Source organism: Camelus ferus, chromosome 5 (genome assembly GCF_009834535.1).
Source record: "Camelus ferus isolate YT-003-E chromosome 5, BCGSAC_Cfer_1.0, whole genome shotgun sequence".
Classification (NCBI taxonomy): Eukaryota; Metazoa; Chordata; class Mammalia; order Artiodactyla; family Camelidae; genus Camelus; species Camelus ferus.
The window spans coordinates 89,862,713-89,885,051 of NC_045700.1; the positions used below are offsets into that span (position 1 = coordinate 89,862,713).

Genomic DNA, 22,339 nt, shown 5'->3' on the forward strand with positions numbered 1-22,339 from the left:
CTCCCGACTATCCCTGGATCACTGACTCCAGAAGAAAGAACTGCCATTTCTAGGGCAGTGTATCTTTGGACCTCTTTGTTACATCAACTTAAACTATGAAGAAGCTTAAAGTTGTAGATTCTTTGGGTGGCCTAACAATTACATTGACGTAAGACAGAATACAGGAGAAAAACAAATTTAATTTTGTACATACAGGAGCCCCCATAAGGATATGAGGCTCAAATGCCATCAGGCACTTGCGACTTATACACCATCCCGAGCTGAGGAATGGGACAGGGGCCTGAGGCCATAGGGGAGGAGGGCCACCCCCAGGAAGATGAGAAGAGCAGATGGTTGCAATCAGGCATTTGCCCAGTCGTGCAGGTAAGTCTTTCAGAGTTTAAAATAAATAAATAAATAAAAAGCTATCTCTGGTAATAGCAGGTAAGGGAGAGATAAAAAGCTTTTCCTGAGTCTAGTGGGTTTTGATCGCCTTCAGCTTAAAATAACCCACATGCCAAAGGGGCACATTTTGAGTGGCATATTCTGCTCCCCTTCGAAGTGTATGCTCAGGAGTCTTTGAGTTCACTCATTAACACCAGCTCATAGCGCCCTTGCCTTTAGTGTCACTTATTTAGTCTCTGTCTCCTTCCCCAGAAAAAGCCCCCTAAAGGGCCAGGCCCAGAGAACCCTCGAAGTAAGTGGATTCCAGCCTCATCCTTCTGCTCTCTGTGGTCCCACTGAGGCTGAGAGCCCTGCCACCTCTCTGCTCCTCTCCCTATGCTGTGGCTTCACTCTGTGGCCCAGGTGGGACCCTTTGTCAGTGGCACTTGAGTCCCAATCTTCTGCTGAAGGCAAACCACCGTGTCAGACAGTTAAGTACAAGGGCGCTCTGAGAACTGTCCAGATGCCAGTTGAACTGAGGATGAAGAGCACAGCACTGCCCCCTAGAGGGCCTTGAGCTGCTGCTGCCCCCAGTCAGGGGCACAGAGCAGGGTAGGGAAGCATCCTTCCTCCATACAGTTCAATCTATGTGTTGGGAGTCTGGGAACTCTAGTCCTTCCTAAACTGGGACTTCCCACTTCAGGACTTGCCGACAGAAGCTGGTTTAGGAAGCACAGGTCGAGCCCAGGCCCAGGTAGGGCCTCCTACCTCCCTCAGTAATCTCAGTCTTGAGACTCCCACACTCAGGTCCACCCATGTGGTGGGTTGGCTGGTCTGATTCATCCTGGATGGAACCAGCATCATTTTCTAATACAGTGACCCAGCATCCTAGAGAAACACCACCCAATGAATTCCTCCTGACTCTGACCCTTCCGATTCACCAAGAAAAGGGAGTGGGCTGCAAGTGTTCTCAGCAACACCACTGAGATGCAGGGTGAGCTGGGTCTCTCTGGGCTAAGGCTGAAAAACCAGGACAGAGGAAGGAAGAGTCCCTCAGCACTGTCCCTCCTGGTTCTGCAAAGCTGCCAGGGACTTCTGCCTGTACCTGGTCTTCCAGCTCAGGGTTTGCGGGCTGGCAGCTGGCTTTTCAGAATCTTAAATTTTTGTATTTTTAAAAATAATTTTAAACAATCTTGTAAAGTCCACTTTTTAAAAAATTAACAAATGAAAAACATGCCCCCATCAGTGAGTTCTCAGTCACTGTGGCTGTCCTGAGCAGCTCTGTCCTACCTCCCCAGGGTTCTCTTTGCTCACCTCGTGTGCTGGTCAGATAAGGAGTTTTTATGCTTTTTGTTTTGTTGTTTTCCTGAAGATCTTTCCAGGAACTTTGACATATCTCTGGTGTCCTGTTAGATAATAGAAGATATACCTATTGGTCTCTGATCCTGATTCTTGGCACAGAGCTCCTGAAACCCTTGTAATTCCTTAAGTGATAAGAGCACTACAGAGGGCCCTAGAAGCATCTTTCATTCAAACATTTGGTCGTTGACCCTGGTTCCTGAGACTGAGCTTCCAAATCGCTTGGAATTTGCTGGGTGATAGGAATGTCTCTTGTTCTAACAGAGCCACTCTGGGTGGCCTCCTGGATGGAAGCTTGGAATTTTCAGCCTCATCCTGCATTCTCCAGGGAGGACCGAGGGCCTGGAAATGGAATTAATCATTGATCTTGCCTGGGTGAGGAGGCCTCCCCCAAAACTCCACGTAGTATGGGGTTTGGAGAGCTTCCAGGTTGGCAAACACAAGTTGGGGGAGAGTGGTACAGCCAGAAAGGGCACAGACGTTCCACGCCCCTTCCCACACACCTGGCCCTGCACATCTCTTCCAGCTGGATGCTCATCTGATTCCTTTAGTAATAAACTGGTAAACAGTAAACTGTTTTCCTGAGTTCTGTTAGCCACCCTAGCCAATTAATCAAACCCAAGGAGGGTGTGTGGGAACCTCTTATTTACAGCTGACCAGTCAGAAGCCCAGGTAACATCCTGGACTTGCTATCAGTGCGGGAGAAGAGGCATGCCTTGTGGGACACCGCCCTTAATCTGCGGAACCTGACACTTTCTCCAGGTAGATAGTGTCAGAATTGAGCAAAATTATAGGATACAGAATTGCTTGGTGTTGGGGAAAAGAACCCACACATTTGGTTCCCAGAATTGTCAGCGGTGAAGTGTTCTGTGGAAGAAGTAGAAGAGAAACACAGGCAGGAAAGACTGGGTTTTTCAAGTGCAAATATCCATAGAAGACTGGAACTGAGGGGACCACCCCTTCTCCGACCAACCATCTCCTGCAGCATCAGTTTATGATAGCCCGACATTCTGGCTCCCAGATCACCCAGAGAGCTGCCAAGCTGAGCCTAGGTAGGGCCTGCCTCCTAGGGCGCAACCACCTAGAACCATCCTCTATGTTCCTCACCGCTTTTCAAATTTTCCAGATGCAGTGAGCAGCAAGGTCCAGTGCTTTTTAAATGCCCTGACTGCACAAAAATCCATTTTACTTGGAAGCTTGGGCATAATGGTCCATTCGTGGGATAAAGGGATGTATCTTCTTGACACCGAAGACATGCAAAATGATAAGCGAAACCAATCACATTACACCGCACCCAGCAGCAACCTCCCTCGGTTGGAATATTTCCAAGGAATAGCGAGCAGAGGCCCTTGGTCACAACAGGAAGAGGTAGGGCGCAGGGGTATTGTGACATGCTCCAGGGAAGGGCAGCTTTTCCCTTGGCCATCGGAGGCCGGGTCCCAGAGGGGCAAGAGAGCCACACAGGACATGGAGCCTGGGGCCCAGCCCTCCAGGGCCCCGGGGGAGGGGGAGGCCGAGCCGCAGCAACAGGCTCCCGCCCAGTCCATCGAGGGCCACGGCCAGGTTGTCCTGCTGGGCGAGCTCTGGAGACAGGATGAGTGCTGCCTGACCCTGAAGAACATTCTGGAGCAAGTCCCAACCAATCAGCCCTCCCGACCCTCGTCCATCAGAGCCACGAGCGGCCACAGCAGCTCCAGCAACTGCGCCAGGCGGCGGCTCAAGCGCTCCGCAGACAGCTCGTGGAAGTGCGCAGACTGCCCGGCTGCCAAGTGCAAGCGCTACTCGCAGAAGCGGCCGTGCGACGGGCGCAAGACTGGGGACCCGCAGGAGTGCGAGCGCGAGGCGGCTCCGGCCCCGGCCCGGACCCCTGGCTCCCGGTCGACGGAAGATGCGGCGCCGGACTGCCAGGAGCGTAGGCAGCCGCCCGCGGCGCCCGAGCCCCAGGCGCAGTTGCTGCTGGTGCTGTGCCGCGCGGCCGCGCTGGCCTCCCAGTTGCCGCGGCTGCAGCTGCTCCTGCAGCAGGTGCTCGCCCGGGGCGGCCGCCCGCTCGCCGCGCTCGTCGGGATCATCGTGCAGCCGCGGAGGGACGAGGAGGCCGAGGCGCGCCGCCGCATGGAGACCTTGCTCTGCAGCGCCTTCGCCCCGCACAGCCCCTCCGTGGAGGTGTACACGGCCGTGTTCTGCCCCAGCCGCCCCGAGGGCACCCTGGACATCCAGCCCGCCGCCAGCCAAGGGCGCAAGAGGGCGGCGCGAGGCTGCGTCCCCCTAGTGGATCAGGCGACCCAGACGGATGGTGAGGGGCCCGAAGGCGGGGGGTGGGAACGCCAGGTAGCCGCGGTTGTCCCCAGGTGGGAAACTTAAAATACGAAGGGAGTCCCCTGACCCTGTTGGTCCCAGGTGGCAGATAAATCCGCGATGTCACGGTCCCTCCCCTAGCGCCTTCGCTTACACCGTTTTGGGTGAAGATGAATTCGATTTCTCACCCAGGTGTCTCGCTGGAGCAATCTCGGGTCAAAAGTGTTCCAATTAATTTGTAGTCACATCTCCCACCCATCCGCCCCACCCACTTCCCCCAGCCCACTGCTCCCAATCATGCTTTTGTAAGGTACAGATTTGGGAGTTTGTAGTTCTGGGCACCCCCCCTCCTCCATATCCACTATTCCTTGCTTGGTTCTTTAGCCTTCTCCTCCAAGGGAATCACAACTACAATAAAAACATGCCTATCGTGAGCCAGGCACTGTTCTAAGGGCTTTTCATGACTCATCTTCTCAATGACCTTCTAAGGAAGGCACTGCCTTTGGGTAGACTGCCAGCTGCCGAACTCTTACCCACAGCCCTTGAGACCCATCCGATGAAGGAACCCAGCCCTGTAGCCCCAGCAGCTTAATCTGTGGATCTGAGGGCCCCGGGCAGTGGGCTCTTAAATGAGCACCAAGTGCCTCTGTTTCCCAAAGCCCCTCCAGGAACAGCATTCGGAAAGGGGGAGTGCTCTGGGTGCAGTAGTCCAAGCCGGGGTTGCTGGAGGCTATGCCACCTCCTGGTGGTGACCAGAGCAAGTGTCCCCACTGCTGACGTGTGGGGGTGACATCCAGCTGTGGTGTCATCCAGCTCTAAGATGCTAGTTTCAGGACAAGTGGTGCCATGTTTGTTTTGAGTGCCCAGGGTGCATCCAGAGGACCAGAACCACCTAGAGTCTTCTGGTCAGGACCTCATCCTGACTCTCTAACTTTGCATCCCCTTAGACTCATTCTTCTGGCTAACCTAAATAGTCCATGAGATCTAGCCAGGGCTGCCATACCTGGTTAGGAAAGCCCCTTACCTAGGGACTGTTCCAACTGTGACCCTCAGGCAAAGCCAAAACTCCCAGTCCCTCTTTGAAAACAAGCCCTAGGTGACCATTTCCAAGGTGCCTTGTCCCCCATCAGCCATACCCACCCTGCCTTCAACGGTTCCCTGCTTTCTTTGTCCTCCGACCTTCACCTTCAAGCAGCAAGGGCAAGTTGAGCCCCTTCTCTGGACTTTGGCACATGGTCTCCACAGTCTGGGAGTGGGGAACTCGAGACAAGACAAGGATAGAAATCACTCTAACATGCAGAATGTGATCTGGAAGAGAGAGATCGCGTCTATTTGGGCATCTCGAGAAAGGCTTTATGAGGAGATGGTTCCACTTGAGATGAATCTTGGTGGTGGGAAGTGTTCTGACAGAGATGGGGAGGGGCCTGATGGAGGAGAAAGGGCTTCCCAAATGCAGGAAAATCAGACATGTTCACCAGCCGATCGGCTAGAGGTGGACGTGGGTAGCAATGAGGTGGCCAGTAAGCCTGGGACAGTGAGCTGTGACTGTGTTATGGAGGAGTCAGAATTCCAGGCTAGGAAGGGCTCAGGCCAGAAGGCAGAGGGGAAGACGTTCTAGAATAGAACTACTGCAGTGCCGTTCTTCCTCATCCTTCCAGGACAACCTCTAACTCCGCAAATACCATCTCCCTGCTTCTTGGGACTGCCCTTGCTAAAGAACCCACACTTATTTTCTCCACTGCCATAGGAAAACTCCCCACTCCTCTGAAGCCTGACCCTCTATTTTTCCTTCATCGCTCTCCCGGGGAACAGGGATTTGTTTTCTGTGTCATTTTTGGCTCTTTGGTATGAAATGGAATGTTTCTTTCATTGCTACCAGGAAATCCTACCCATATGTGTCTGCCCTCTCCAATTCATTTAAACCAGTGGCTCTCAACCAGGAGCAATTTTCACATACACAAACACTCCAGGGGCATTTAATAATATCAGTAGACATTTTGGGTTGTCACATTTTGGGAGAGGTAGTTGCTACTGTCATCTAGTGGGCAGAGGCCAGGGATGTTACTAAACCACCTACAATGAAGGACAACCTCACAACAAAGAATTATCTGACCCAAAATGTCATTAGGGCTGAGGTTAAGAAACCCTGATTTAAATCAGGTTGCAGCCCTCGGTCAAAAGCCCACTGGTGCCTGAAAATCTAATTTTGCAGAGACAAATGCCTTAGGAGTTCCCGACCTGTCTGCTAAATCTGGACAATATTCCTGACTGGGGTTTCCAGTCTCTCTGATTCTAAGTTGAATCCCCAAAGGGATCCATTGTTCTTTTTTTTTTTTTTTTAATTTTTTTTTTTATTGAAGTATAGTCAGTTTACAATGCTGTGTCAATTTCTGGTGTACAGCACAATGGTTCAGTCCTACATGAATACGCATATATTCATTTTCATATTTTTTTTCACCATAAGCTACTACAAGATATTGAATATAGTTCCCTGTGCTGTACAGTATAAATTTATTTATCTATTTTATACCTACCAGTCAGCATCTGCAAATCTCAAGCTCCCAATTTATCCCTTCCCACCCTCCTTCCCCCTTGATAACTATGTTTGTTTTCTATGTCTGTGAGTCTGTTTCTGTTTTGTAAATAAGTTTGTTTGGCTTTCCACTGTTCTTGACTTCAGGGAATTACTACCTTCTTGTAGACTCACCTGCTCAGTGAAACTCCTCACATCAAGTGTCAACCAAATTCAACCCAACTTTATTGATTGGAGCTTCTTTTCATTACTAATCTTTCGTGCCTTTGTTTTTTTCAATCCCGTCAAGGGATCTTTTAATTCATTAATTTTAAGGCCTGCATAATTATCTGACTCCCTATTGCCTTCTGGAGTCATGAAAAGAAAGACCCCTGAATGGGAATTTAGCCCTTTCAATGCCTCCAACCAGCTTGCATGACCTTAGAAAGGTAATTTAACATCTCTGAACCTCAGTTTCTCATCTGCAAAAAAGAGAATCATTAAGGTCTTTTCAGGTTCTAGAATCCTTAAAATATGTCCTGTCATTTCACATTTCACATCTGGTCTGACCTTATACGGGGGTTCCTTCTGGGTAGGTCTCCCCTAAACCTCATCCCGGGGCAGGAGCATCAGCCCCTGGACATGGGGGTTAGCGGTCGAATACTCACCTAGGGATGCATGTACAGTGGAGGTCGTCTTCCAGTGTGAATGAGTGCATTCTACGTTGCAAAGTGTGAAGTTTAAGGCTGTCTTTTTAAAATGCTGTATCCTCTTCTGTCCTAAAATGAAAATCACGTTGTTGACTGTGAGAACCATAGTCCCTTAATTTGGTACAACCAGTTGGGAGTTTGAGGGGTAGTCTGCTGTTGTCAGTGTAGAGTTTCAGAAAAGTTTAATTTTCCAAACAGCAGTTGTGCTTTGGGGGGAAATTCTTTTGCCAATTGCAAGGGTTCTTATCAAAGTTGAGGAATTACCCCCTCCAGCTCTTTCCCACAGTGGGGAGGGCTGGCTTTGGGAGAAGGGGGAAGCCACTCTCTGTAGGATAATCTGGGAGGGGAACAATTGAGATAAGAAAAGGCTGTGGGCCTTCCATGGACCCCCAAATCTTTAGTTACCTAAAACTTACAAAATGCATGGTGAAGTAGTTTGTTTGTTTGACTGTTTTGGGGGAGAGGGCAATATGTGAAAACCGGTGACAGAGCAAGCATCACAGCCAGGGTGTCTTAGAGCAGAACAGGGACCAGGAACACGCTAGCGGGCAGGTGCCTGAAGGACGCACTCGGGTCACAGAATCATGGGGATCCAAGTTGTCCCAGGCCCTTGATCAGGCTTAAGTAGGTCCCTCAGGGGCATGGCAGCTGCCCTACTCCCACCCCAGGAGCCAAGGAGAAGGGAGGGCAGCAGGCTGGTGTCAGCAGAGAAGTCTGTCCCACAGAGCCACCCTGGCTTTTGTGACCTCACAGGAGGGGTGTGGGTGACTGTTCCCTGGGGGGCCTGGGCCCAGCTGGACGCCAGAGCCTTCCCCCAGGGCAGGGGCAAACGGCCCCTCGGTGAGGGAGCCGGGAGATTAGGCAGCTCCATGGAGGTCCACGTTTAGGTTAGGAGGAGCCACCATGAAGAAGGGCAAGAAGAAAAAGTCAGAGTCCAGGCGCCGCGGCTCCACCTCGCAGCGTGCCAGCTCTGAATCCACCCCACAGCAGCAGAGCTCTGAATCCAGTTCACAGCAGCCCATCTCTGGATCCACCCCGCAGCTGTCCAGCCCGGGGCCCACCCCACAACCACAACAGCAACCACAACCGCAACCACAACCACAACTGCCCAGCGCCGGGCCCACATCACAGCCTCCCAGCTCTGGATTCACTTCGCAGGCTAGCAATGCATCCACCGGCCAGCAGCCTGGGCCCCAGGCTCTTCCAGCTCCTGAAGTCAGCCACTCGGCTGGGGGCGTCTTGTCCCCAGACACTGACACGAAAGCATCCCCTCGATCCAAGAAAACAGGTGGGCAGCCTTCTAGCCACAGTGGTTCTAGCCTTCCCGCTGACAGAGCCCTAGGGCAAACCCAGAGGCTGATACTTGCTTTCTTGGGTAGAGATGCACGGTTAACGTGTATTCTGGAACTGTGCTTGTGGAGTGGGGCGGGGGTTGGGTTTTGGTTTTACCCAGAAGACCCGGATTCCTGGGTTTTGTCATTCTTCACCACGCTGAGTCTGTCTGAAGACAGCCACACATACATATTAACATTCACCGTGGCTCGGTGGTGATACTAGCTCATTGGGAGTCAGCAGTACCACTGCTGAAAAACAAACCCCAAGGATGCATTAATAGAATAATACAGTTAAGGACAAGGGAGGTGGTCTTACTGCTTTACTCTGTCCTTCCTCATCAGGCCGTGTCTGTGTGCTGTAAAAGATGCCTAGCAATCTAGTCGGAAGAAGATAGTCCAGGTTAATACAGGGTGAGAGGAGTGGAGAGAGGCAAGATCCGTCTGGTGTATGAGAATTGGTTGAGGGACCAACCCCATCTGCCTGCGGGTTGGAAGGTGTAGGTAGATTTGTTCCATGTTATCATCAGGTGTCTGACTAAGGGCTCATGGATTGAGTGGCCAGATAAAATAGAGGATACTCAGTTAAATTTGAATTTCAGACAAACGACAAATAAATTTTTAGTGTAAATGTGTCCTGAATATGGCATGAGCATCCTGTATTTTTATTTGCTAAATCTGGCAACTTACCCGTGGGAGACACTAGAGAAGGCAGATTTCTGCTCAATGTAAAAAAAAAAAAAATCCAACAATTAGCTCTGTCTGAAAATGGAATAGCTGTCCGAGAAAAGTGGTCTCCCATCTTCTTGGGTTGCCAGAGTCCTAATGAGCATTGGATTGTGTAGAGGGAACTCAGCTGGAATTCAGGAAGTGGGCTGGTTAATACTCCACTACTACTGATAATCATAGTACCATAGCTGACTAACATTGATCACCAAGCATCTACTGCATACCTGGCACTCAACTCAGCAGTCTACGCTAATCTCATTTAACCATCCTATAAAGGAAGTACTAGTATCATCTCCATTTTATGGATGGGGAAACTGAGGCTCAAGAGTTTAAACGATTCCCTCCCATGCAGGCACTGGTAGCTCTAAGAGTGAACCCTCGGTCTATTCTGACTCCACAATCCTCACTCTTAACTGGAGCACTGACCTTCCAATCCCAGAGGTCTGTGGTCTCCCCAGGAGGAAGAACACCCCTCTCTGAGCTTCTCCTGGATCCACTGACAGCTAGTGCCCGTGGCTCTGTGGTCCTTGCAGGCCACACTCCCAGGGCCACAGCTTATCCTTCTGGGTTGATGTGGACACAAAATAAATGAGAGGTGAGAGTGCTAAATCCAAGGTATGGCTGTAACGATGCTATTTCTGTGGCTAGGAATCAATCTGTAACATACAGAAACGGTTTTGAGTATTATACTAAATATTGTGCATATTATGATCTTCAACCAAGAATGTACAAGTCTTCCACTGAATAGCTATCATCAGAAAGATGGACAGTAACAAGCATTGGTGAGGCTGTAGGAAAATCGGAGCCTTCACACACTGCTGGCAGGAATGTAAAATGGTGGAGCTGCTGTGGAAAACAGTCTGGCCATTCCTCAAAGGGTTAAGCATGAAGCTATCATATGACCCAGCAGTTCCACTCCTAGTTATATAAAGAGAATTTAAAACCTATGTCCACACAAAAACTTGTGCACAAATGGTCATGGCAGCATTATTCATCATAGCCAAAAAGTGGAAACAACTCAGTGTTCATCAAGTGATGAATGCATAAACAACTCGTGGTACATCATGCAATGGAATACTATTTGGCAATAAAAAGAGATGAGGAGTGATACATGTGACAACATAGATGGACCTCAGAAACCTTAGGTCCAGTGAAAGAAACTCGTCCCCTATAGCCCACATACTGTATGATTCCACTTAAGAAATGTCCAGAATAGGCAGCTCTATTACCAGGAACTGAGGAGAGTGGAGAACAGGCAGTGCCTATTTATGGGTAGGGAGTTTCCTTGTTGGGAGACGAAAAAGTTCCAAGAATTAGAGAGTGATGATGGTTGCATTCCTTTGTGAATATACTAAAAGCCACTGAACAGTTCAAAGGAGTAAATTTTATGGAATGGAAATCGTATGTCCATTAAAATTTTTTTTTAACTAAAAAAAGAAAAAAGACAAGTCTTGCCTTTAGAATCCCTTCCTTCCCCATTCCAGGAAAAGTTCCTGTCGTGGGCAGGTCTAAGCAGGAAGTGTGCTGAGTTGTCCCCAGTTGACCACCGGCTTCATGGACTTAGAGTTGGAAGAATCTACAGCTCTGTCAAGAAGCCAGGACAGAAGCAGCTGCGTGAGGAGGGAGTGATCCAGCCAGAGGTCCTCTTGCAAAACAGCAGAGGGTGCCATCTCCAAGTTCTGCTGGGCTTCTCAGCCAGGGCAGCAATGGCGATGGGCTTGGAAAGCCTGGAGCAGCGGTTGTCTTCCGGATGGATGTGTCCATAGAAATGGGACATGGCCACTCTGGTTGCAGGAATCTCAGTGCCACCTCTCATAGGATGGGCGGTCCCTGCTGCTGTCACCTCTTGCAAATTCCATGGAAAGAGCACAGAACTGAGAGTCAGGAATCTTGAGTGGAAGCCCCCTTCTTCAATCTCCTTGCTCTCAGGGCACATCTCATATCCTCTGAGCCTTGGTTTCCTTATTTGTAAACTGAGAATAACAATATCCCACTTCTCAGGACTGTGCTGACAAGTAGACGGGATGGCTAGTGACGCGCAGGGCACCGTCCAGGTGTAAGCTCTGCGTCAGTGTCATTAGTATCATTCCCGGGTAGCACCAGGTCTATAAAACAACGAGCTTCCCGTGCAGTTAGTCTTCTCTCCATAGACACACCATTCCTCTTGTGGACACCCTTCTCCTTTTCTGTCCACCCAGGGCCTCTGACTCGAGCGGGCCCGCGCGCCTTCTGTTCCTGCTCCACCTGCCCCGGCAGCTTGGCTTGCTGGCGTCGTCTGGGCCTGTGTCATAGCCGCATCTTCGATGTCCTTCTGCCTCGGGCCTGGCCAAGCATGCCAGGGAGAGCATTCCCAAACCTCCTCACCTTCTACAGGTTCTGGAGCGCATGGGGGGCTGGAGCCTCAGGGCACACGGTTCCCGGGGCCAGGCCCCACGTGGGATCGCATTAGCAGTCGTGTGGAACTTCCTCCTGGGAATCCTAGGCCAGAAGGAAAGCCTCTCCCTCCCAGTGGCCATTTCCTGGGCTTTGGCGCCCAGCCCTTTCTGACCAGACCCACCCGCAGGTGCCCCACCTGCACAGAGAGGTGCTGAGACTCTGCCTTACCGGGGATTGCTTCTGCGGGGGTCTCAGCTTCTTTGCTCCACAGGCACCCTCCCTGCTCAGAGCTCTCCCCTCTCCAGCCCGTCATGACTTCCCCGTCACTCAGGAGCTTGGTGATTAAAGGCTCTGTTGGGCCAGCACCTCCTTTTGTGGCCTAGGCCATAACTGACAGCTTCTGGTTCTTGAACTGCGTATGACTTTCCCCCGGAGTTTATATAATTGTAAATGGTAATAGTAAGACCTCCACCCCTTGAGAGGGTCTCAGGCTGTTCCTGTCAGCCCCACAGGGGTCTGTCCATGACCGGGCAGCCCCCACAGCATCGTCTGCAGTATCTGCCCTTCTTTTCCTCTTCCACGAAGCCACCAAGAGCAAGCTGGTGGCTGCCACGTCCCCTGGTCCAGGGAACTGGACTGAAGAACTCCCTCACTTTTCCAGTGGTGCAGGGCTGTGTGCAAGGGCTGGGAGATAGGCCTCCACCTACCCGCAGCTCTGGGTCCCAGAACGGCTCCGCCTGGACTCAGGTCTCCCAAATGTCCACAGAAGAGGCCTTCCACTTGGGGATCTCCCAACCCAGAAGCAGAGCCCACCCATCCCCCATCCCCATCCTGCTCCTCCTCCTTGTCCCTCTCCCTCTCTTGTCCATCCTTGAAAACATCATCCCTCAGGCACAAGAAGAGAAGCAAACAGACACCCAGGTGTGTGGGGAGAACATGCCAGAGCTAAAGATACTCTACTGCCTGGCTACCTCCTGTCAGGGAAAGGCGTGTCCCCGCCCAGCCTCACTCACCATTATCAGCTGTCTTTCCGCACACTTACTACTTCCGTCCAGCTGGTGCCAAGTTGTGCCAGGGATTCGTATCACTTTAAAACCAACAAGAAGGAAAAGCCTACTCTGCATAGGCTGCTAGGCACTATGAGGGGAACCAGAACAGGGAACTTGACCCATAAAAACTGCATTCTACATGGTAACTTAAGACATGTACATTTAGAAACAAAGGTGCAAGCCAGGAAGTGATGTGTGTCCTATAGGCGTTCAAAGAGCTTCCCTCCTGAGTGGGAGTCCAGACAGACATTGTAGTACCAGTCATATCTGAGCTACTCTAAAAGGATCTTAGGATCCTCTATTGCCTATTTTAAAGGGAGAGCATTAGTGGGGAGGAAAAGGGACAATAATTAGGAAAGTGAGGGGGCGGGACAGAGGCCACTCTGACTAGGTAAAACATGTAGTCTTAATTCTGCTCAAGTTTAGCACCTGCTTCCATAAGTTTTCCATTTCCCAGTGGAGTGGAAGGTTGGCGCTGGGCTTTAAATACACATTCCCATTAAATAAGAGTCCCTACTTTGGTAGGATTTTTGTCAAAGTGGATATTGCATTTTGTGGAACCCTTCCTCACAATAATTAGCATAATCATAAACTTCCCTTTTCCACCACCTTTGTGGTGGGTATCATATGCGGCTTCCTCCGATGCCTCAGCTCCAAAAGGGAGCGACATGGTGGACTGGGCTTCACAGGGCGGTCGGCAGGCTTGAGGAAGACTCTGGATGTGAGGTGTTTAGCACAGCGCCTGGCATGTGGCAGCCTTGACTGCCTTTGTGACCTGTTCCCTGAGTGTCCAGAGGATATGGCATCCCAGGACGCCAGCCCATTCTCGGATCCTGGCAGGTCCTGTGGGAGAGCTTTACTGGAAGGGAGGCAGGGAGTTGTGTTCCCTTGAGAGGAGGACCTATGGGGGGAGAAGGGTATTCCTGCAGTCCTGAGGGAACCCCACAATTTCTGCTTTCCCCCACCCATAGACAGGCACTAGAGCCCAGCTGCCCCCAACCTGTGAGTTTTCTGCTTTGCTTTGCAGAAGGCCTACAAGAAAACATTCCGCTCATCGTAATTCGCATGCTCCAAGCCCTCGGGACTGTTGCTGTGGCTCTGGGGGCCCTGGGAGCTGCCTACTACATCATTGAATCCCTGTGAACAAGTCCCCAGGCCTGCAGTCCCGCAGGTATGTGGACCCCTTTTGTGCCTACGGCCTTTTGCAGAGTGGTCCTCAAGCCCACTAACTTGCCAGCCCTACAGCACAGGGCTAGTGTCTATTCCTTCTCTGAATACAGGAGGTCCTTATGGGTGGACCAAGGTCCCAGCCTCTCAGCTTAGAACTGAGTGCTGCATTCCTGGTCCCAGTCCTCTGGCACGGCTCTCTTGTCACGGCACCCCAGGCTCGCTTGTGGACAATGCAAGACCCACTGTTGGGATTGTCAAAACAGAGTTTCCCACGGCTCCCTGGCCTGGGGTGGTTCCATGAGTCACAGACACATAGGAGGAGATGGAGAGAAGTGGGAACAGAGGTTCCTATGCAGCTCAGAGCTTCTCTTCAGAACTTGCTCCCTGCCTTTCCCATCATTGCCAGTCATTCATCCCCAACTCACAGGGGAGGAGCCCAAGCTCTGGTTTAGATTTCAAAACAATCACAGTGCCTGTTGGGTACAGAATGGAAAGGGGGAGGACAATTAGGCAGGAATCACTTGCACTGGTCCAGGGAGGCAAAGATGGTGCCTGGACCAGAGTGATGGCTGTGGAGAGGAAATTGAATGGGTGTATTTTGGGAGTAGAACCAGCAAGTCTGGCTGATAGACTGGGTGAAATAATGAGGGAAAGAGAAGCCTCAAAGATGACTCCAAGGTTGGGATGTCATTGACAGAGGACCAGCGCATGAGAAGGGATAGAAATCAAGGGTTCTGTTTTGTTGGTAATTTTGAGACATTGACCAACCAAGTGGAAATGTCACGTAGGCAGAGGGATAGAGGGAGGTCACAGGACAGGTGGGTCTTAGCTGTGAACATAGGAGTCTTCAGCAATAGTGGAGATTTAAAGTCCTAGGCAGCGGCTGAGATGATGTAGGGAGAAAGCAGAGGACCGGGAACTGAGACCAAAGATGAGAAGTCTGATAGTGAAGGAGGGAGCCAGTGGAGAAGACCTGCTCTGGGTCTCCTCTGGGTCTTCTCTGGGTCTCAGTGAGCATGCAGGATCCCAGTAAGTTTCCAGAGGTAAGGAGAACAGGTAGGCTCAGGTCAACAAGTGTCCACAGGTAGAAAAAGGCAAAGAGACGTATCTCAGTGGGAGGGACTGGTGAGCAGGGCTGTGACCTCTGCTCATAAGGATCCAGCAGCCTCCTTTCTGCTTGTTCTCCTATTCTCTGCTGAATGTGGGCAGACAAACATGTGCTCTCCCATCCTGGCACCAGCACCCATCTCCATCTGTAAAATAAACAGAGGGAGGACGCTGAACCAGCACTCAGGTTCGATGGGCCAACCCAGGTGCTCACTGAGTGCCCCCTTCCCAGGCGTCCTGTATTCTCAGACACTGCTCTAAATGCAGACACTTTGAGGTGCAAAAAGTTTTCACTGCTTCATGAGAAAAATTCACTAGTTGAATGAAAGTTGAATGAAACTTACATACCTCCCATGGTTAAGCTGCTTTGTAAACTGAAAAAAATATTCTGCCAGTGGCATCACTCTCTTTAATTCAGTTCTAAAATGAAAGGGTAAAAATTGGTAGGTTTCCAAATGCTGCAAGGCATTTTAAGACTTGATTTGTAAATGGATTATGAGTGAGATTACTTGATGCTTCAAACTTCAGAAAACAGAATTCAAAATGATAATAAGGAGATTATCTCAGATAACAACAGAACAGCTGGGAAGTGTCAGGGCTGTAACTCAACAGCGTCATCAGAGACCTGGGGACTTTTCCAGCTTCCAGCTCTGACACCATCAGAGCTTCCCCTCCTGTGCAGAAGTCTAGAGGAGCCCCCAGAATTGTATCCTCACACCTGACCGCCAAAAGCTAGAGTGCTGGGGGATGGAAAGGCCACCTTTCCTTGTGTCTCTTCTTGAGTTAAGAAATTTTTCCCAGGAGCCCCCTCCCCAGTATACTTGCCCCCTGATTGGAGTGACATGCCCCTGAATTGGATCTCACGCCCCTTCTTAAGCAAATAACTAGCGCAGGGGTTTGGATTATTATGACTGGATTAGACCAACCTACAGCTACCCCGACGCTCTGCCCCTAGGGCTGGGACTGCTTCCGTCTAGGAGGCTGGACAAAGAAGGGGAGCACTAAAACCCTGCTGGGAAGGAAGAGGAGGGATCTGGGGAAAGCAGCCAGCAGCACCCACTGCAACAGGCAAGAATGTTTGAAGAAGGTGATGTGGTAGCCAGTGCAGGATGAATTTCAAAGCGCAGATCTATTGGCCTGGAGACATCTCTGGCTTTAGTGCATTAGCCACTGAAAGCCACCCGGAGGGTGTGCGAGTCAGTGTGCACGCGTGTGTTGGGGGAGCAGAGGGGCAGGGACGAATTACGGGGGTTTGCTGAGTTATCCTGAGTCTCGCAGGCTCTGCTCTTAGACGCTCTGGAAGGGAAATGAGCAGTTTGGTGTTCTTCTCAGTCTGGAAAGTGAGGAACCATCTGATGACAGTGGCAAAGCCTCCTCTCTTGGGGAAGATCTTTCTAGAATTTTCTTTCCTAAAGCTTGGTGAGCCTCTCTCTCTCAGCATCCCACCAGTGAATGATGCTGCACTAAAATGAAAGGGGCTGCATCCCCTCTCCTTTCGGGCACTGAATGTAGTAAAACTCACCACCGTGGTCTAGCTTTGGCAGAGCAAGGCTCCATCACAGCTGCTGGGGGCCCTGGGAGCAGGGAGAGGACACAGAAGACACTGACAGTGACCAAGCACAGTTGATGCTAAGCACTTTGCATAAGCTCCTTATAGCCTGAAGGGAAAAAACCCGTCTCTGTGAGGCTGTGTTTGGACAAAAGGAAGAGTGGACATGATGAATGGAAGAAATTTGAATCCTAAATAATTTATTTTTCCACAGGAGGATCTTAGCTACTAAACTGTCACCTCTGAGGCTATAAAACTGGAAAGCCACCAGAATTCTGGGGCCACAGAGTATTGTTGAAGCTAATGGCTCTGTTTTTATTTTTCTTACAGATCCAGTTTCCATCAAGGATCCTTCTTGTCACCAAAATAGAACAAAACAAAACAAAACAAAATTCTATTTCTTTAGTGTATTTTACCCAGAGACACAAAGGTTGGACTTGGCAAATGGATGGGTAGGAAGGTAAATGTGGGGGTCTCAGTGAGCCCCAGGTAAACCAGGGTGGGATCCTGCCCTTGCTGCTGGGGGTCACAGACCCAAGGTGGGCAACTTTCTCTGCATACATTCATAGAACCAACTATTTTAGATTTTCCCACTGTAAATGCAGGAATTAGACAACTTAATTCAATAGCTAACATAATTAGTCAACTGCACTTGGATCCAGCAGTAATCCCAATTAGTGGGACCAGGAGGAATGCACTGGCTTTTTCCTAGGCCTGCACCTTGGAGAACAGAGGCCCTGAGCCCAGGAACACTCTGTCTTTGGGAACTGGCTTCATTTAGCTTCACCTGTGTTGGGAGAGACGAAGGGCAGGGGGAGGCACAGTTTGCAGCCTTCTGGTCTGTCCGGTGACTTAGCTGAACCCAGTCAGCACCTGGTGGTTTGGACATCTAGCTCCTGAGCAGCAGTGGCAGAGGTCTTAGTTCAAGGAGATCCCTGAAAACACCAGGAGGGGAGACGAGTATGAAACAGGGAAAGGAGAACAATGAATACAATGAATACAGGTTCAGTGGCCACTGGGGGCAAATGAAGCTGAGTCCTGCTGGGGCAGTGACAAGAAACAGAACACATACCTCTGAGTAATCCCACCTGAGAAGAAGCCTGGTTGTTTACACACCCATCCTGTCAATTGTTGGTTAAAGGCTGCTGGGAGGGAGGTGGTTAATTCCCCTGCACTTTTGGCCACTGGAGAGAGGAAGTCCCCAGGTAAAAAAATGCAGATGGTAAAGGATGGGAGTCCAGAGTGCACTGAAGCAGGGGGATGGGAGGGGGTGGGTAGTAACCAGGTGAGGACAACCCTGAACCCTGGAGCAACCAGCACAGAGCACCTGGATGACCCGCTCACCTCTTAAGAGGCCAGCAGGACAGCCCTTGGGGAGGCAGGAGCTGATCTGCCCGCTCCAGCACAGGTGCGATTGGGCAGGGGGCCAGGCCAGTTACCAGGAATCCCAGAGCCCACTCACCACCTCCCAATCACAGGACTTCCTTTCCTGGAGAGGGCACCCCCGGATTAACAGGAACCTTCTCTGGGAAGCCAGCCTCCGGAAGAAGAATGCTGACTTCCGGGGGTGGAATGGGGTGGGGTCAGTGTTGCTATCTGTTCTGCAGATTGAGATGAAAGGGACCCACAGACATGGTGGAGGGGACTGAGGAGGTGGGGCAGGGGCTACAGCCTCTTGTCAGCCCAGCTCCTCTGACTGAAGATATTTAGCTCCTTTTTCTGGCATATTAATTAGGTCCCCTTTCGTTGCAAATGTTGGCTAATCTAACCCAAACTGACCTGAGCAAAACAAAAATGTATTGATTCCGATAAAAGTTAAGAGTTCCAGTTCTGGTGTGGTTTCTTCTAGGGGTGCAGCCAGTGCCCCCAGAGCCCATTTCTCCCCGTCTGCTTTGCTGTGTTGGTTCTGTGCTCAGGCTTAGGCAAACTTTTCCCACCAGGTGGCCAGATGGCTTCCCCAGCAACAACCTCCCTGCCTCTGAAGGTCAAGTCTGGCAGGAAGGAAGCCTGTTTGCCAACATCAAAAGGCCTCTGATCCGATGCGGTTCTGGATAGGTCCTATGTCCCTCCCAGAACCCGTGCTCTGCCCAGGCGAATGCTGTGCTCTGACTGGCCAGGCTGGGCTTACACAGCCGCCTTTGGAACTGAGGTCAACTCTATGGAAAGTATGAGCCTGAGAGAAGGGAAGAGACAAAACAGAAATCTGGGTAATTTTTAACCAAAGGAAATGGGAATGGATGCTAGGCAGCTAAAAACAGCAGGTGTCTACTCAGAGTGAGCTGGGCCTGGGACCATGGGCCCTGGTGCTGCCCTCCTACTCCCGCCCCTTTCCCCTCCACCCCCACCACTTCATGAGAATGAATGATTGAGTAGCCAGGTGCCGGGGATTCACAACCCCTTTGAGCCACAGACCCCTGGTGGTTGGATTTCCCCAGGGCAGTGGGGACCTGGGCAGCACTACCCTCGCACCCAGGGAGATGTCTAGGCAGTGCTGGTTGTCACAGTGACTAGGGGATGCTTGGGCCGTTTGAGGTGAAGGCCAAGAATGCAATGCACAAGACAGTTCCACACAATAAAGACCTACCCCACCCAAAATGCTAACAGCACCCCACTTGATAGTCACTGCCACTGAGCTCATCTGCAGACGCTTCCCCACACTGGCCTTGCCTTGGGCCTCACAGTGCTTGTCATGGACTGTAGGCATTACTCTTAAAGAATGGAAACTGTGTGTGCTGGACAGTCACATGCCAGGATCCCCCACCCCTCTTCATCCCGCTGTGTGAAGCTCTGATTGGCGTGTCCACCTGTCCCCTCTGTTAGTTCCTAAAGGCAGACACCAGGTGTTTTTCTTCTCTCAAATCCTTCTCAGCACATAATGAAATCTCATAAATGAATAGGCCTACCACCATCGGGATCATTTTTGGATAAGTTGAGATTTGGGCTGGGCCATTATATTTAGAGTGATTTATAAATGTGACCATTGGATGAACCACAGTTGACCTCTTGAACAACTCGGGTTTGAAGTGCATGCAAGTATTTTTCAGCAGTAATTACTACAGTACTACATGATTGTGGTTGGTTGAATCTGAGGATGGGAGGAACCACAGGTATGGAGGGCCAGCTACAAATTTTTTTTCCACTTTTTTTCTTTTTTTGGAGGGGGGGGTGATTAGATTTATTTATGTATTTATGTATTTGTAATGGAGGTACTGGGGATTGAACCCAGGACCTCGTGCATGCTAGGCACACACTCTACCACTGAGCAGTGATAGCAGAGGTTCTTAGTTCAAGGGGATCCCTGGATCCCTTTCCGCCAACTATAAATTTATACTCAGATTAACCCTCCACATTGTTCAAGTGTATTTTAATTACTACCAATTTCAAGCAATAGCCCCAATAGGTGCTTTTGAAATTTAGAGCTAGAAAGTGTGACCGAGAATATTTGTGAACACAGTGCAGTAACTAAGGCTGCATGGCTGTGAGTTCAGACTGGAGACAGCCTGGTTGAAGCTAGGCTTGAGGACTTAGCATCCTCACCAGTCTGAACTGAGACCTTGACTCTGAATGGTCTCTAGACCACAGATTGGTTATTCTTGAGAAAGTTAGGTTTGTCCCACTGGAGCAATCCATCCAAGGGTGGCAGAGGTACACAAGATGGGAGTGCAAGAAGCAAAGGGCAGAGCCAAGTTCAAAAGGCCCCATCCTCCTGCAAGTGCCCATCTGGTCCAGTCAGCTCATTGGTGCCAGGAGCCTAGGACCAGCTGGAAGATTCTGAGTTTTGCAGATATAGTGGTCTCCATCCATTCCACCTCACCTCCAGAGGGCAACCACTCTCCCCCTGGTCATGAAGCCTGGTGGGTTACAGTTAGAGTTAGTAAACATGATCAGGGAACTGAACTGACAAATCCAGTCATAAAACTCACACGGAACACCTAAGTACAGCCTCTTCTGTCTCCTCCCTAAGGTCCCAGGCTCAGTTCCTTGTCAGGCAGGGCAGTAAACCAGACCTGCAGACACTGGTGACCCACTGGTGACCCACTGGAGGAAGCACAGCTCTTCACACTGCTGTTGCAATTTCCATCTTCACTGGGAAGATCAGGAAGACCCTGTATCCCCAGGCAACTCCTCCTCCGCATATGCAGAGACAGCATATACATTAATAATATGCGGATAATTTACGTTATTACACCTCACACAGCCAGTTTCAGAGACTCGGAGCAGGGACAGCAGGGATTTGAACCAGCAAAGCGCCCTCGTCAGCATCCCAAGATGTATTCCTGGCCAAAGCTGGGAGGAACAGAGCCGTGAGCTGGCAAAAGGACTGGGACCAAGAAGCCTTGAGGCACCTTACTGCCAGAAGTGTAGCATCATTGGCTGCCAAGGAGGAAGCTTTCCAAGGAAGAGGGCCATTTGGTCCCAGCTGCAGGGCTGAAGAAAAGAATTCAAGCTCAGCCTCCTCCAGGAGGTTAAGAGCTAAAGAGTGCTGTTCAAGTCCGGGGTGAGTGATCCCAGCTGAGTATAAACTAGACGAGTGGAAAAGCCCACTTGTCTTCTGCTGGACTCAGGATGAAGGGTCTGGGCTGGCTGACCCCATGAAGGCACTGAACCCCTGGGACTGGATTCTCCTTTAAACCTTTTTCCTCCCCCCTCCACTTTTTCTACCCCTCTTTTGCCAGCCCACCTCCAGCGGTCAAGTGAACTGCTTGTACCATGTTCTGGAGAATCTGATTATACTCGGGACATTGGCATTTGGATTGCTGTCTGCTGCACAGCATGCAGTTTAGTTTTAGCTTACGGCGCTCTATCTGCAGGTGTGATAGGAGGTGCTTTTACTGTGCTGATGAGCTGTCTTCAAGGACATAGTGTGCGTGGAAGATTCCCGCTACTATACTTGCTCAAACAGCCCATGGCTCCCAGTAGGCCCCTGAGTGAGTCCCTGAAGCTGGACAGAGCTGACTAGGAGAAGTGGGATGGAGGATATTTGGGGTGTATATTGCACCTTTGGTGATTAATGTTTCATACATATTTGGGGACTTTATGTGTGGGAACAAGCAAAAGGAAAGTCTTTTTGGTCTGATGGAGTTAGGAATTGATTTGGTGCCTGAAACGTCCTTGTTTCCCTTCATCTTACTCACTTGGCAAAACCACGCCCTGGTGAAACCCAGTTCTCTGCCTCCTGCGCAAGTGCATTTGTGCAGCCAACTCGGGGAAGCGCAGCCAAGCACGCCAGACTCACTCTAAATTCACCATCTCGAACTCTAGGTTGGCCTCATTGCTGCGGGGGATCAAATCACCTCACATTCCCCAAGATTCTTCTCTCTGTCTTCAAACCTCCCGCACACCCCCTGAGACTTCCAAGCTCACCACCAGTCTCCCCATCAACCAGCCCCTCTCCACTAATCAGTATCCGTGACCACAAAACAACCACTGGTTTAATTTCTGTCACTATGGACAGAGAGACACATAGTTTTGTCTGCTCTAGAAACCCATATAAAGTGGAATCAGCCTGTGCACTCTCGTCTCTGGCTTCTTTTGCTCCATGTAATATTTTGAACCTAATTGATATTTCTGTATATAGCAACAGTTTATTCCTTTTTCTTTCTGAGTAGCATTTCATTGTGTGAGCATGCCACATGTGTTTATCAACTCACCTGTTAATGGACAATCAGATGGTTTCCAAATTGGGGGTTTTAAAATAAAGTTGCTAAGAACATGTTTGTATAATTCTTTTTGTAGATCAAGGTTTTCATTTCTCTTTGGTAAATACCTAGAAATGGAATTGCTGGGTC

General features: G+C 50.4%; 1 protein-coding gene and 1 long non-coding RNA gene across 3 annotated transcripts; one reads left to right on the forward strand and one right to left on the reverse strand.

The window, feature by feature from the left end:
• The first annotated feature begins 8,142 nt into the window (after positions 1 to 8,142).
• On the forward strand, positions 8,143 to 16,968 carry SPATA3 (spermatogenesis associated 3). The gene is made up of 5 exons (XM_006183278.3): positions 8,143 to 8,315; positions 8,403 to 8,527; positions 11,498 to 11,672; positions 13,752 to 13,895; positions 16,881 to 16,968. Exons 1-4 carry the CDS (start codon positions 8,143 to 8,145, stop codon positions 13,855 to 13,857), a joined length of 579 nt encoding a protein of 192 aa, XP_006183340.1. The 3' UTR covers positions 13,858 to 13,895; positions 16,881 to 16,968.
• LOC116663792 lies at positions 10,397 to 18,166 on the reverse strand. Of its 2 annotated transcripts, XR_004320130.1 has the most exons (4): positions 17,895 to 18,166; positions 17,623 to 17,734; positions 15,350 to 17,485; positions 10,397 to 15,147 (listed from the first exon to the last, which is right to left on the reverse strand). It is a non-coding gene; the product is annotated as an uncharacterized LOC116663792 (long non-coding RNA). The 2 variants fall into 2 exon arrangements; XR_004320129.1 differs by having other exon boundaries at positions 17,623 to 18,166.
• Between the last annotated feature and the right edge of the window lie 4,173 nt (positions 18,167 to 22,339).

What these genes read in the sequence shown, in the direction of transcription:
- SPATA3 (XM_006183278.3), top strand. Translation starts at nt 8,143, where the DNA reads ATGAAGAAGGGCAAGAAGAAAAAGTCAGAGTCCAGGCGCCGCGGCTCC. An exon ending in CCCACCCCACAACCACAACA is followed by an intron (nt 8,316 to 8,402) that starts GCAACCACAACC and finishes TTCGCAGGCTAG; the next exon opens with CAATGCATCCACCGGCCAGC. An exon ending in AACCTCCTCACCTTCTACAG is followed by an intron (nt 11,673 to 13,751) that starts GTTCTGGAGCGC and finishes TTTGCTTTGCAG; the next exon opens with AAGGCCTACAAGAAAACATT.